Below are 14301 nucleotides of genomic sequence, written 5' to 3'. Positions count from 1 at the left end.
TTTTCTTTTTAAATTTCTTTCTAGACAGTCTCCACCCTCCTCTCAGAAATGTTTCTGATGTGGAAACGCTGTCAGCAAACCGCAAGAGCAGAACATCTTTTCCCAGCTGTCAGGAAGCACGTGTGAAAGTGCAGCTGTGGGAGGGAGGATGGGGCTGTTTGTGCATTTTGCTGTTGTGGGAGCCTGCTCTTGTCAGAAACCTTCACAAACAGCCCTCAGGAGCCCTGGCTGCTGGTGCTCACCTGCAACCCAATGCTTTTTCTAAGAAGCTGTGTGGGTAAAGGGGAATAGTTACACAGCAAAGGAGCTGTGAGTTTAGCCACTTCTAAAAAATAAAAGTTTAGGTGTCACCAGAATCTGTCATGTACAGCAGCTTTCATGGTGTGCAGGCTCCCTCAGGATGCTCAGCCTGAGTGTCCAGGGAAGACAAGTGCTGGTCCAAACCCCTGGTTTCTGTTTGGAAGTGAGAAGTTTGCTTCCATCTGGATTGTTTTCAGGCAGAGCTGGCTATTGCCTTTGGACTGAGAGGATGTTGGTTTTTTCAGCATGTGTACAAAGACTTTTATAGCAGCAGTGAGGTACTGTGTGAGCTTGGAGTTCCCTTTTTAATAGATTTGCAAATTTCCTGCCTGGAATTAATGTGGTTGTACATGTAAAGAGAACTGGATAAACTTGACAAAGAATAATGAGCAGAACATTGCAGAACAGAACAGAAGTCATCCAGCCAAAACAAGTAAGTTAAAACATCAGAAAGGGAAATGTGTATCACTTGGTCTGTGACAATATTCTGCCTCAAGTGAGCAGGTGGAAGGGAATAAGCCCAACTGAGGTCTCATTCACAAGGTCAGTTCTTTTAACTTGAGGATGAAAATGCTGGGATAATGTTCTGTAGTAAGGCTGTGATGGCATCACACTGTGTCTGTTCTGTCACAGGCTTCCAAGAAATGTGTGTGTTTCAGCAGAATTATAAGAATTATTATATATAGTGTAACGAGCGTGGATCTCCAGGACGGTTTGGATGGATGAGAGATCTCTGAAGTCAGGTCTTAGAAAATGTGGTTTATTAAAAGGGGGAAAGGCCCTGCTTGGAGTTGCCAGGCGCAACTCGTGGCAGGCCCAGGGAGAGAGGGAGAAGGAGAGAGAGGGGGCGAGGGTTCCAGGTGAGGGTCCCAGGGCAAGGTCCAAGAGAGAGTCTGGTCCCTCGGGCACACCTTATCAGGGGGCTTCAAGGTGGGCTGGAGCAGGACTTGGGCCAATGGGGTCCCAGATACCTGATACTGCAGGGGAGGGTCACAGGTGTGGGATGAACCATACATTGGGGGTGAGACAGAGCATTCCATCTGACCTTTGGACCTATCTGCAGGTAAAGGGCATTGTTTAATCAGAAGGGGGATTGCTTTCAGCCTGGCTATACTATTGTTTTCTAGTTATTCAGTAGTCAAGGTTTGTTATTTCAAATCTAGTTCTCAACTCGATGCCTGGATTTTCCAAATCTTTTGCCAGGCAGTCATATTTATAAGGTTTTCCTATTTCATCTTCCCCAACAATGTAGTTATTCCCAGTCCCAGTTTCTCATCCTGAGAGGTCCTGCGTTCTGGAGGAGCATCTGCTGCAGTGGATGTCTGCAGAAGGTTTGCCAGAAATCACACGGACTGACAGTTATGTCTGGTGATGAATTAAACCAAGGCTTCTGTTTTGTCTGCAAAAAGGTTTTACTTACATAGGCAGGTTACTCAGTACTGGATTTTCACACTCCTACTCAAAAAGGCTGTGGGGGCAAGTCTGCTGTTTATTTCAAGTGCATGGTGTTTGATTGTGAGAGAATTGTTTGTCTGGAGGACACATAAGAGAGGAGGAAAGGATCTCTTTTCTATGCATATTTAAGGTAGCTTTAAATTTCTTCTGGTTATGAATGAGAATTTTGACATAGTGAATGCTTTTCAATTGATTGCAGATTGCAAAGATCCTGTCAGCAGGTGAAAGGAACTTTTGGGTACCCAATTTAATAAACCTACAGCTCCTAAATCCCCCAAAGATGAAATATTTTTAAATGGTATGTCTGTCCTCCAAATCATCTCCCAACAATAAAAAAAGAAAGAAAAAAAATGAAATACTGAAAACTGCATTTCTCTTGGGATAAATTCAAACATCACTGCATGAAAAGTGTTCCAGACAAATGTTTTCAGGAATTGCTCTAGGAGTGCAGCATAGAGTGCTCTGTTAGCTTAATCACTCAGCTTACTCACAGATGTAATTTTAACTTTTTTCTGCTTCCTAACTTCTGATAAAATTTAAACTTCCCCCCCGCCTCCCCCAATACTTAACTTATTTAATGAAAAAACTATTCCAGGACTGACTATATCTATTTTCCAGCCTTTTTCAAGCCGCTCTTGGTGTACTCTGAGGTGTATCTGAGGAGTATCTGCCCCTCTGTGCAGTCATCCATCAGTTATATGAGCAGCAGCAATGGCTGGCTGTGTGTGGGCACCTGCAGCAGATCAGGAGCAAATCAATTCTGCCTCTTGGTTTGCACAGGCTGCCGAAAGATTTTCTGTCAACTTGGATCAGCTCGTTGAGTCACTGCCAACTGAATTTTACTAATGAAACCGATGTGGAATAATGCTTGTGGAATCATCAAGCAGTATTAAAATAATGGTAAGAGAAGGAAAAATATTTCTAGGATTAATTCCCTCTGCAGCCAGAAGTTACTGACCTCTTGTCTGTCGCTGCTGATACTCTGATGGATATTGCTGCAGAGCTTGAGGCTGTTTTCCAGCTACATCTGGAAATGCTGGATGTTAAAGAAATCCTGGTCCATTGCCAGTAAAGGGCACTGTGTGACAGAGACAGGGTGTGATGTGTGTTTCTGAACTGAGGAACTTGTTCATCCAGTAGTGGACAGCAGCTAAAAATGTCCTTGAGGAGCTGAATCAGTCACACACTACTGGCACAGAGAAAGTTCTAGGTGTTCCCACAGACCCTGATCATATTGTAAAGATCAATTGATTTCACATCTCTGAAAGAAGGAATTTCTCCAATTTGTCTGAAAGAATTTCTCAGGTATATGGAAGTGTGTGCTGTGTGAAATACAAGTCAAGATAGATTTCTAGTGCTCTTTCCAGCGTTGCACTGCATCAGTGAGGAAGCCTAAAACCAAATAGTAATAATTAGCTCCTGTTGTATTAAAAGGAGAAGTTCCAGAGTGAAAGCCTCAGTGATATTCTGCCATTATCAGCCTTCTCGTTCCTTTAATTAATTTAATTAAACCTCCAGGTTTAATTTATGTTGCTATTTGGAGGAGGTGTTGGATATCAGTCATCCTACATTTAATTGTGAAAGGGGGCAGTGAGGGAAGCCCAGTGTGCTTCACTGGCTTGCTCAACTCCCAGCAGATGGTGCCATTGTGAAATGTAATTTATACCCAGACCAACTGGGCAATCCAGAGTTTCTGTAAATTGCAGATTGTGGAACTTCCAGACTTCTCAAAAAAAGGCAATGTTAATTTCTTTAATGTTCTTGTAAGTATTCAAATCCATGGAGAAAAATTAATTTTTTATTCTTCTCTAGGGAGGTATAAAGACGTGCTTTTAAAACAAAAATAATTGATGCAAATGTCCCACTTTCAAGCGAAAACAATATGCCCTGGAAATGTATGTAGAAAGAATTTGTTTCATTCCCAGCTCACTAGGGATTTGTCTAGACTTGTGAAAACAGCAATGTTGTTATAGTTCTATTATCTGTGAGTATACTGAAACAGGAATTGATAAGTAAGCAAAACAGTTCACAGCTGTAAGGAATCAAAGCAGTTAAACCATTATATGTGTCAGGAATTGAGGGATTAGAAATCAGAGCTGTTCTTGATTTAGTTACTGGAAAATTGTGTTGACTTCAATGTAGATAGACATTGATTTCTAAATTTTTAACATAAAATTTAGAAAAATCCTAAATATTTGTAGATACACCTCTATAGCAGTGAGCTGTATTTAAAATCAGTGAACCTACAGATGAAATGATGAGGAGCCTCCATGATCAGTGACAAGATTTCTGAGCCCAAAAATGTTTAATCAACAAATCAGTCAGTTAGAACTGGAAGGTGACACACACAAAGCCTTCATCTTTTCTGAAGAAAGTGAAAGTGCCATCAGGAATGGGCATTTGAGACCAGGGGACCAAGTCTGGGGGCCCCAGCAGTTTGGCTGCAGTTGGTGTGTGAGATGCGAGGTGTCCGTGCTGCAGGCCGGCACCGCGGCTGCTCTCTGCTGCGAGCGCGTGGAAACAAACAGCTGCAGTGTGCTGGGAGCTCTGAGCTCCCCTTCCTGTCATAAGGGACTGGCTAAAAACACTCTATTTGCAGAGGGAAAAATTTAAATCTTATTCAGCATTTTTCCCTTAGTTAGGGAAATAGGCTTTGCCTCTCATTTCAGCAAGGCTCTGTTCAGTTGCCAGAGCTGGTGGCTCTTAGGAAATGTCACATGTGAGCAAGTAGCAGAGGATCCAGCCAGTAGAAACAGGGATTGTGAATTCCCAGATGAGGTTTAGTGTGTAAGGGTCCAATTCATTGGCAGTAGATTAAATGTGATGATTCCCGTGGGTTTCCAAGGGCATTTAGTCAGATTATAATGGCTATTCTGGCTGCTTCAGAAGGTGTGTTGCACTTCTGAGGTCAATCCTGCTTTTCCCACAGATATAATAGGGATTGAATAGAGTTTTTTATAGGATGTGAATTAGAATAAATTCGATCTTACGTAATTCAGAAATATGTATCACGAGTGATGGCATTAAAACGGCTGTTAGGAAAATATGCATTTGTGTTACTGGCACAGGTACTTTAAGTTTACATCCTTTAGGTCAATATGGTTTCCAGTTTAAGCATGGAAGATGGTATCAAAATGTTCTTGTGTGTTTAAAATGTTTTTCTCTCAGATTTAATGTTATTTTGGCCTAAATTCCTACAGTAGAATTTAATTATTGGGTTTTGGTCAATAGCAGCTTGATTTTCCTCTCCAAGACATGTTGAGGCTTGTCAGGAATATGACAGTTTAATCAGCCCGTAGAGTCTTGTGAAATGGACTTCACTTGGGAGTGACATCTGGCGACAGCCTCCAGGTTTGGCACCATTAAACCTTAATCCTGAGCTATTTCATCCTAAAGCTGGCCTTTCCACTTGAACCTGGCTCTGACCTGAGCCCTGCTGGTCCACTCTGAAGGATATTGGCCCACCCTCACCCTCCTTCCCCCACTGGGGCTCAGAGGAACCTTTGTCCCCCTGTGGGAAAGACTGATGTGGTTTTGCTGAGCTTTTTATGTCCTGCTGAATTCTTCTATGGGGAGAGAGGGAAGGGGAAAATCTCCTTCCTTCCTATTTTTTTTGTTACCAGTAGCAAAAGTTGATTTACCTTTGTTCTCCACCTGCCCTCTGTCCTCCTACTCTTTTCCTTTACCTGTCTCTGGGGACCATGGTTGGCAGCTGGCCAAGCCACCAGTCTTTTGTTGGTGGTTTCAAACAGCCTGGACTGAGCAGGACAAACACTATTGCTAGTTACCAGCTTAGTCTTAATTGCTGTGACTATTGTGCCATTCTGTAAAACAGCCAGACAGGCCTCGTTCATGCAGCCCATACATTGTTAAATAGATGAGTGTTTTCCTTCTGTTTCCTTTTGTAAAATTCCATGCTGAGGTGGGTAATGCCATCACTGATGTAGACTTATAGCTTTAAAATAGTGGTCTGGGGGGAAAACTACAGCTTTCATTCACCCCAGGAGGAAAGAAAGGGATTTCATATGAACAGTGAAGCTTATGAGAACTGTCTCATTTATAGACTTCTGTGAATGTATTTTGTATTGTTTTATGCAGAGTTTTAACAAGCCTGGAAAATGCTGCTGGATTTAAAGGAAAGCATTGGCTCTGTCCACAGGGGAAAGAACAAGGAGCTGAGCACTCAGTTTTCAAGAATAACTAAATCACAGCTTGGGGAGTTCTAGGTCACACAACTTGAGCAACTTTCTGAAGGGCTTGGTTTCAACTCACTTTGTCCGGCCTGCGGGCTTCAGTCAGTATCAGGGCTGGAGGGAATGGCTTAAGTGTGACTTGAAAGTAGGCTGATATGCTGAGAGGAATATCCTGGACAATGGAGAAGCCTTCTCTGTTTCAAATTGTGCCAGTGCTGCTGCAGATTTCTGCTGAGAATTGCAACTCCATCCGATTCTTTCCTGAGGGGTTTAAGGTTTGTGACTGTGTGTCCTGTGCGCTGTCCTAACTGCATAAAATCAAATCTGGTGCAGATCCATGTTTTTGATGTATGATGGTAGTATGAGAGATCCACCTGTCAATATTCTAGTCTTATGCAACAGTACCTCTGCTTTTTGAGATAATTTGAATTTATTGCATAACCTACAGTAAAGCTGTTCTTTGCCACAGCAAAAATGGAAGATCTAGAAACGGAGGTAAAGGGGGGAAATGAGTAATTATGTACATCTATTCTCTGAAAGAGTCTTCTGTTAGGATGAAGGGAAGTATTTGCTCAAGTATCTGCTGAGGTCAAGTAGCAAAGTTAATTTGTGTTCCTAAATGGTTAATCATGACTTAAAAATACCCATATTGACAGGAACTGCAGGATAATGTCATTGGAACTTCTTGTTTTTTTAATACACCTTAAGAAATTAAACAAAGCAAATGCATTTGGTAGCGCCCTCAGGAAAAGTCCAGTCACTTCCTGACCAGTAATCTGCCTGGGAGCAGCAGATACATTCTCATTGTTTGCCATTTCCAGTTTCCAGTAATGGGAACGATTACTTGATCCAGCCAGTTTCTGCTGAAGATCTGGGAAAACGTACAAATTTTAATGGCAAATTTTTATCTGTTGCCATAAAACAACAGGGGAAAAAAGCATAACGTGGTTTTGGTACCTGGGGGCATCACCTCTGATAATGAATATTGGTTTATTTTGGAATTAAAGTGTCTGTCCTTCAGGAACGAGATGTATCTTGCTCTTCTGGTGATTTTCTTGCAGTGTAAGTTCGATAAGTAAATCTCTGGGTGGGTACATGTGTTTCTGGTTTGTCTGGGGTTGGTTGAGGCTTTTTACTGTTTTGCATTACTGTCTCTCAATTTGTAAGCTTTGAAAATAACATTTCTTCTCTTTTTTTTTTCCCAGGTTCAGAACTTTATGCTCAGGAGAAAGGTAGGGAATGGTAGATTTTTGTTGTTTTGTTGCGGTTTTTTATGTAGAAATTTAATATTACTAATTTAACTAATTCCTCGGTTGTAACATCTGTAACAGAGTTTATTTGGATTTGCTGTACGATAGCTCAGTATGAAATTTGACTAGATGAAAAAAAAATGGGCTTACTTGGTAGTGTTTCTTGGTATAGTGTTTAAATAAGAGATGTGCTACTTATACCTGAATAAAGGTTTTGGTGAAATCTTTCCTAGAGTAATTTGCTTTACTGAGCCACAAAAGAGGTGGGAGAGAAAATGAGCATTTTGTTTTGATGTGTAAAAATCCCTCTCATGCCCACAAGGAAGAAGGAAGGATAAAATTATAGAATATAAATTAAGGGCACTATCTCCTGGTCTTGCAAAAGAATTGATCATGTCTGAGCAGAGTTCAGAATTTGTGTTCTGAAAGGAACAGGTTTACTTTTTATCTTATCATCCTGCTAGCTCCCAGCACGTACATTCTGTATGCTTCCTTTTTCCCATCAAAATGGAAAGAAATGGGAGAAATGTTTGCTCCTTGCTGTCATGTGGTTTATTCACATGCAAAGAAATTCTCAGCTTTTCACTGATTTTATGGCCCAGACTCTCTCTAGCAAGGACACACTATAAATAGCTGGAAGACAAGGGACTTCTTTAGATGCAGGAAAGTTTTCCTATTTGAGTAGCAATTTCTAATACAAATCTGACCAAAATGGGCATAGCCCAGAAGTGTAAGTTCTAAAGGAAGAGAAAGTAGATGAACGAATACATCTTTCCCTATACTTGTTCCTCGAGATGTGAGAATATAAATATCAATTATAGGAGTCTAGCAGTTGTAACATTTAAACTACAAATTCTTTTTCTTGCTGTGGTTATAAAACCAGAATATATTTCTATGCACGTACATTTCTATACACATATATGTATTTATATAAATACTACCATGAAGTTTATTTCTAAAAGCACTTATCAATTCAAATGACAATATTCCTATCAAATGAAATGTACATTTTTAAAATTAATATTTGTAATTTAAATGTAGCAGCTTGAGATAACTGTGTTATGTTGGACCAATTTAAAATAAATACAACTTTTTCTTTTTTATTTTCTATCAAGTTTTTACTTTCAACAGAGTTGAAATCAAGGTTCAGCCGTCTGTCAAAGTGAAGAATGGAGCTCCAATGTCAATCATCTGCCACGCTGATATTATCAAAAATACTGATTTCCAGCTGAAGCACAATTTTACATTTTTTAAGGATGGGAAGCTTGTGTTTATGACCATATCAGACAAAAAAGATGCACAATATGAAATACCTGTGGCCAAATCTTCAGATACAGGAGACTATGAATGTACTGTGAAAGTAGATGGCAAGTTGGGTTTCAGTAACACCACCTATGTTTGGGTAGCAGGTGAGTGTTCTGTCAGACATTGCAGGTGAGATCTACAGAGAGAGAACAGCCTTAAAGGGAAGGAATAATAGTCAGTGCTTAAACAGGGTGTCTTGCAAAGTGTGTTTTGTCTTTGACATCACAGTACTTGACGAGAGTTTGGTACCAACCCCCCGTGTTAAGGCACAGAAATGAACTCAGGACCCCAAGGCTCCAGGACAGATCAGTGCTAGTCAGGAATACAGTCTGTGCCACCATCCCTACTATCCTGAGCCTCTGTTCCCTAGACTAGAGAAAGAATTATTTGTGGAAGTTGTGCCCACCCCAATAACCATGATGAGGGGTGGGCAGATTCCTGGAAATGCCAGGGATGCTCAGGGTGTGAGAGCCATCACCAAAGCCAGCATCAGCCATGGGCCCCTCTTGTAGACAATGTTGTCTCAGTCTTGTTCTTTCATCTCGTATGAGAACAGAGGCCACCTCCATCCATACACTCTCTAGACGTGTTCTTGACTGCAGGTGACATTTTCCCTTTGGAAAAGCATCTTGGACAGAATTTGTCAGCACTGAATAGTTACAGGGTCATCTTTTGGTTCTTGCAAACTATTTGCATCTGTTAATCAGTATAAATCATTCCCACAGTCACCAGAGATACTGTTTATTTCAGGATTATGCAATGTTCTGTTTCTTTTCTTGTTTTCTGTTGTAAGGAATGACCAAGCCAATCCTGACTGCTGACAAAAAAGAAGTTTTAGAGGGTGAAATTGTGAAATTACGTTGCGAGCTGCCAGAAGAAGTACCTCCTTTAGTGTTCTTTTTCCGGAAGACAAAGACAAATTCAGCGCCTAAAGAAAAACGCATACTTGAACAAAACCAAAATTTTTCTGAAATGGAGTATTATGTTGAAGCGGAAGATAATATTTTACAATTTGATTGCTTTGGCAAGAGACAAGTAAGATCTGGATGGGATAGCTCCCAACACAGCAACAAAACACTCGTTACAGTCAAGGGTAAGTTGTTTAACTTTTCTTTTTACATTTCTTTGCTAGCCATAGATAAAAATTGGGTCACATATTTATATGTATATCCATCTGTATGTTTATATGTATTCTTTTGCAGAATCATTTATAAAGCCCACTCTGATCACCAGGCCCTCCAAAAACATTACAGAAGGAGACCGAATAGAATTTGAGTGCTCAACTGTGGTAGCTCAAATGCGTGACATTGAAATCATCTTCCAGAAAAACAGAACGATACTGAACAGTGTACGAGATAGGAAATCCTTGAAATACTCTACAGTAGCTACTCAAGAGGACAGTGGTGAATACCTGTGTAAGGTGGAGCAAGGAGCAGTGTCTAAAACCACGAAACTGAATGTCTTTGTGTCAGGTAAAACATCTTAGATTTTACTCAAAGTATTAATATTTAAATTTGGCAGAACTCAGGATCCAAGTGTAACCTCCAGATCCAAGTGTAAATTTTCTGTAAGTTAAAGGCTAGTTAGATTTTAATTTCTGATTTTTGCCCACCTATACTCCCAACTAAAATAATATCCTCAAACAACCTGTGAAAAGTGGTTTCAAGCAAATGCTAAGCTTCTGTTTTCCCTGAAAATACAATAATATTAAAATAACACGATTGTTTTGTTCCCAAATTATAAACTATCAGTATGTCCTTTACTCTGTATACTTTGAGATAAGTAGTCATATTCTTCCAGGCTCATTTTGAATGAATCAGCTCTCTTTTTATCTTGCAGAATTATTCCCCAAGCCAACACTGTTTGCTTCCATGACTAAGTTGGATGAAAATAAAGATTTAATTTTGAACTGCAGCATTAATGGCTTACGGAGAGCCAACTTCTCTATACTACGCAGAAGTTCCAGTGGAGACATCCTGCTGAAAAAATCTAAAATCTTAGCAATTAAAGTTAATGTGAATGATACTGGATCTTACATCTGCAAAGCTGAAGTAAAAGGAATAGTCAAGGAGAGCAAACCTGTAAGGATAAGTGTTTATGGTGAGTTGACACAGAGGCTTAGAACCACCAGGGTGGGGGAAGGATCTAAACCAGAAACTTATAAATAAGGACATCTAGTTAAAGAATCAGTCTCTAGTACATGAACTAGCAGGTGTCTATTAGTTCTTATAACATGAATTCCTGTTGGGATGTGCTTTAGCTGCAGCGCATTTGGTATATTGTGATATAATCAAGTCATACTTTCCAGGGCTGGCCCTCGGAGAAGGGAGTTGGAATGGTTTCCTGCTGGTCCCTAGGTTCTGCTAGGGACCAGATAAACACTCATTCACTACCATTTGCAGGAGCCAGGAATGTTCTGCAAAACTTTGATCTGAAGCTCTGTCAGTGTCTGCCTTGAATCCCTGCCCCTGGCCCTCCAGGCAGAAAGCCAGGAGAGCCAGAGGTCAGCTGCTTGGCTCTGCTCTAGAAAAGCCAAGGGTTCATTGCTATAAACACAGCCCCCTCACCAGCTCACCGGGTACGAGTACTCCAGTGCCCTTCCCTCTCATGGAACAGGCACAGTGGCTCTCCAGTCTGTCCAAGGGATGAACTGGATTGTTCACTGTGCTGCTGGAACAGGGCCCTGAGGAGGAGCTGTGCAATCTCTCTCAGGTCTTACATGGAGCAGACTTGTTCCTTGGGTCAGAGCTACTTCTGCAATTTGGATGATCCACAGCTGTGTCACTGATCCTTTCCTTGTTTTGCTTCATATTGTCCCTGTCTGATGCTTTATTCAAAGTCACATATGTTCTATTATCTATGCTATTGATTTGTTCAAGTCCCCTTATTTCCATTCTATCAATGAGGAAGAAAGAGCTTCCCAATATTCGACTGTGTGTGCAACTAGCTAAATATTGTATATTTATGTTTTCTACAAAATAATATTGTGTCTTTTGGCCTTATGCAGTGTAATTTGCAGCAATTTTTTTTATTCACCTTTTAGCTCCAGTCTCCAAGCCAACTCTTTCTGTTGTCAGCGGTTCACCGGAGGTGGTTTTAGGGAAGCCTCTACAATTAATCTGTCATTCAGTGATGGGAACACCACCAATAACATTCACATTCTACAAAGGGGATGAAATGAGGAAAAATGTTACTAATGACACATATGCCATGTTCTTGGATGAAGATATTGGACTAAATGATAATGGAGGATACAAATGTGATGCTAGAAACAATCACTCCAGTGGTGTGAAAACTAGCAATATTCTAAATGTCACAGTGATAGGTAAGTCTCTTTAATTCTTCTTCTTCTTGTCTAATGTAATATTTAGAGTTTTGAAACTGTAGCAGCAAATGGTGGACTAAGCAAAATGGATGTGAAATGTTTACAAGTTCTTGCTCACTTGAGTTAAAATAGTTGCCTATCACAGCACAGTAGACCAGGACCAGAGCAGAAGTCAATTCTTGATCTTTGAAAAAGAAGAGGTAATTTTTCTCTGCCAAGGAGTTTTCAGCTTTGCATCCTGGTTTAAACCCAAACTGTGTTGGTCTTAATAAGATAAACTTGTTAATAGGCTGTTTTCCTTCTGAGTTTTGACACTGAGTTATGTATGACTAGAACAGATAAATGCAGAATTGTTGCATTTCTGTTGAGTCTGTTGGGTTACTGCACACTCTCCACTTGCTGAGCTCCCAAACAGGGCTTTTTAATACAGTATTTGCATTCACCCAGACTACAGCACCTTAGGACTCACCTTAAATTCATCACTTCCACTGTTTACTAAGAGTAGGGAAAAGCTGAATGATAAAACTCTGAAGAGTTTTATCTAGGGAGAGTTAAAGTCAAGGTATTTTGAAATAACAAGGTACAAATAAACAAACACAAAGCATAATCTTAGTCCATTAACAAATGGCTATTTGTTTGCTGGAACCGTGTATCCCAGCCGTCAGAGCTGTGGTTTGGAATATATTGTGACACTGTTTAGAAGTTTTGAAGAGAAGGTCGTTGTTTGGAGCCCTGTTAGCCAGTCTTCCACACCTTCCATCCCTCACTGGTGAGGTGGTGATTTCAGATTCTCTGTATTCTGTCCTGTCTGTACCAGATCTGGGAAAGGACTTCTGTTTTCCAGAGCAATTCTGTCTGTCAGGGGCTCAGTCACAGTAATCCATGTCTTATATCTAAATCTGCTTCCTAATACAAATACAGCTTCTATGACCACCATCTTTTCATATCAAATCTGGTTTCCTTCCTCTGCTTCTGTACCAGTGTTGCCTTAATGATTCTTTCTTTACATCTGCCTTGTTTTATCCATAGCTCTTCCCCAAACACATTTATAATATTTCCAGAGAATTTTCTTTGGGGATTTTAGCAAAACATGCTTCATATCCCAAACATTTTGCAAAGCTGCTGACATTCTACATGTTTTGCATCACACAATGTGTGTCCATTTTCTCCCCCTGTAATTACAAAGGCTGAAGTTCATCTGCTCCTAGGCTAGCTCTGTGTATGCTCATATGCTTCATTTGTAAACCAGCAGTCTTAAAAACTATGGTTTGGCTATGCATATTCTTACAACTTCTTCAAATGAAAACTAACTTCTCTCCTTGTGTTTGCTCTATTCTGTAACCATGGAAATTTGGGTTTTGCTTATGCTTTTGGAGAACTCGATCCATTATCTCCTGACACCCTCTAGTGTATATTAAAAGTTACAAGAACACACCACAGACTTCGCATAAACCAGCATAATTCTACATAACTATGAAAACAGAACTACATAAATTACACCATAATTATTTAAACAATGGAACTGCTGAGTATATTATTCTGGAAATTAAATCAATTGTAGGCTGAAGCCAGAGGGGCATCCAAAGGATTTTAAGGAAAGAGACTGACTGACCTCTGTGGAATGGATATAATTTCTTCCTGTGTCTGCTTTGTTTCTTTATCGTGCCCTCTCTATTTCTGGGTGTATAAAAATATTTACTAGAGGATGCTGTCTGGCAAAGACTGTTCAGAAAGATTAATACTGTGCATTCAGTCTCTGTTTAACTAAGCATTAAAGCAAGCATTTCTACAATACAATATTTTGTCATCAGAGTTATTTCTAATAGTGCTAATATTTGTTTTCTTTGTGCCTTCCTCTGTAGTACCAATCAGGGGTGCCAGTTTGGGCAGTGTTCCGTATGGAGAAGTAGAAGTTGGCAGTGATACTGCTTTCCTCTGCTCTGTGAAAGAAGGATCTTGGCCAATTGACTTCAAGTTTTTTAAAAAAACTGATCATGAAGTTCTTCTACATGAAGTAAGGGAATATTCAGACAGAGCCATATGGCACAAGAAAACAATGAAGAGGAAGGACACAGGGACCTATTACTGCATGGCTTCGAACCGAGCCAGCATGGACGTGAGGAGCCATCCCATAACCATCAGTGGTGAGCTCATTAATGATAAGCTGCCTCTTCTGTCACCTTTACCGGTGAGGCCATCTGATTTGAGATGTTCCTCAGTATAACTCCCTTACTGGAGTGGTTAATACCACCTTCCTGGTGGTTTTTGTTCCACTGCTGTCAGAAGTTAAACAGAGAGATGTCTTTATAAACGGAGGTAGAAAAATTTAGGGAATGCCCAAAAGCCAGAGGAGCAAGATGCAAACTAAAACCAAGCTGTTGATGTACTGAGCTTTTGGTCACAAAGAAGAGGTTCACTAGAGAATGTGGCACATAAGTCTTCTTCCAAGATCTTCCCAAGTGTGTAAGAAGGT

The 14301-nt window shown here is 40.3% G+C and overlaps 1 protein-coding gene across 16 annotated transcripts in view; it reads left to right on the top strand.

Annotated features, from left to right (window-relative positions):
• Positions 1 to 6679: 6679 nt before the first annotated feature.
• Positions 6680 to 14301, top strand: part of PECAM1 (platelet and endothelial cell adhesion molecule 1) — a 31432-nt gene continuing 23810 nt past the window's right edge. For 10 of the 16 annotated variants that reach the window (XM_068209748.1, XM_068209747.1, XM_068209746.1 and 7 more), the window contains exons 1-8: positions 6682 to 7010; positions 7154 to 7183; positions 8311 to 8607; positions 9297 to 9596; positions 9706 to 9975; positions 10343 to 10603; positions 11547 to 11828; positions 13691 to 13972. In XM_068209748.1, the coding sequence (XP_068065849.1) occupies positions 6977 to 7010; positions 7154 to 7183; positions 8311 to 8607; positions 9297 to 9596; positions 9706 to 9975; positions 10343 to 10603; positions 11547 to 11828; positions 13691 to 13972 (1756 nt within the window). In that variant the 5' untranslated portion in view covers positions 6682 to 6976. Of the gene's footprint in view, positions 7011 to 7153; positions 7184 to 8310; positions 8608 to 9296; positions 9597 to 9705; positions 9976 to 10342; positions 10604 to 11546; positions 11829 to 13690; positions 13973 to 14301 lie in introns of all 16 variants that reach the window. The other 6 variants (XM_068209735.1, XM_068209732.1, XM_068209743.1 and 3 more) reach the window with 4 other exon arrangements.

The sequence above is a fragment of the Anomalospiza imberbis genome, chromosome 19 (assembly GCF_031753505.1).
Source record: "Anomalospiza imberbis isolate Cuckoo-Finch-1a 21T00152 chromosome 19, ASM3175350v1, whole genome shotgun sequence".
NCBI classification, from domain to species: Eukaryota; Metazoa; Chordata; class Aves; order Passeriformes; family Viduidae; genus Anomalospiza; species Anomalospiza imberbis.
Note: the sequence above shows the minus strand (reverse complement) of the source record. Positions and strands in the feature narration are given on the sequence as shown.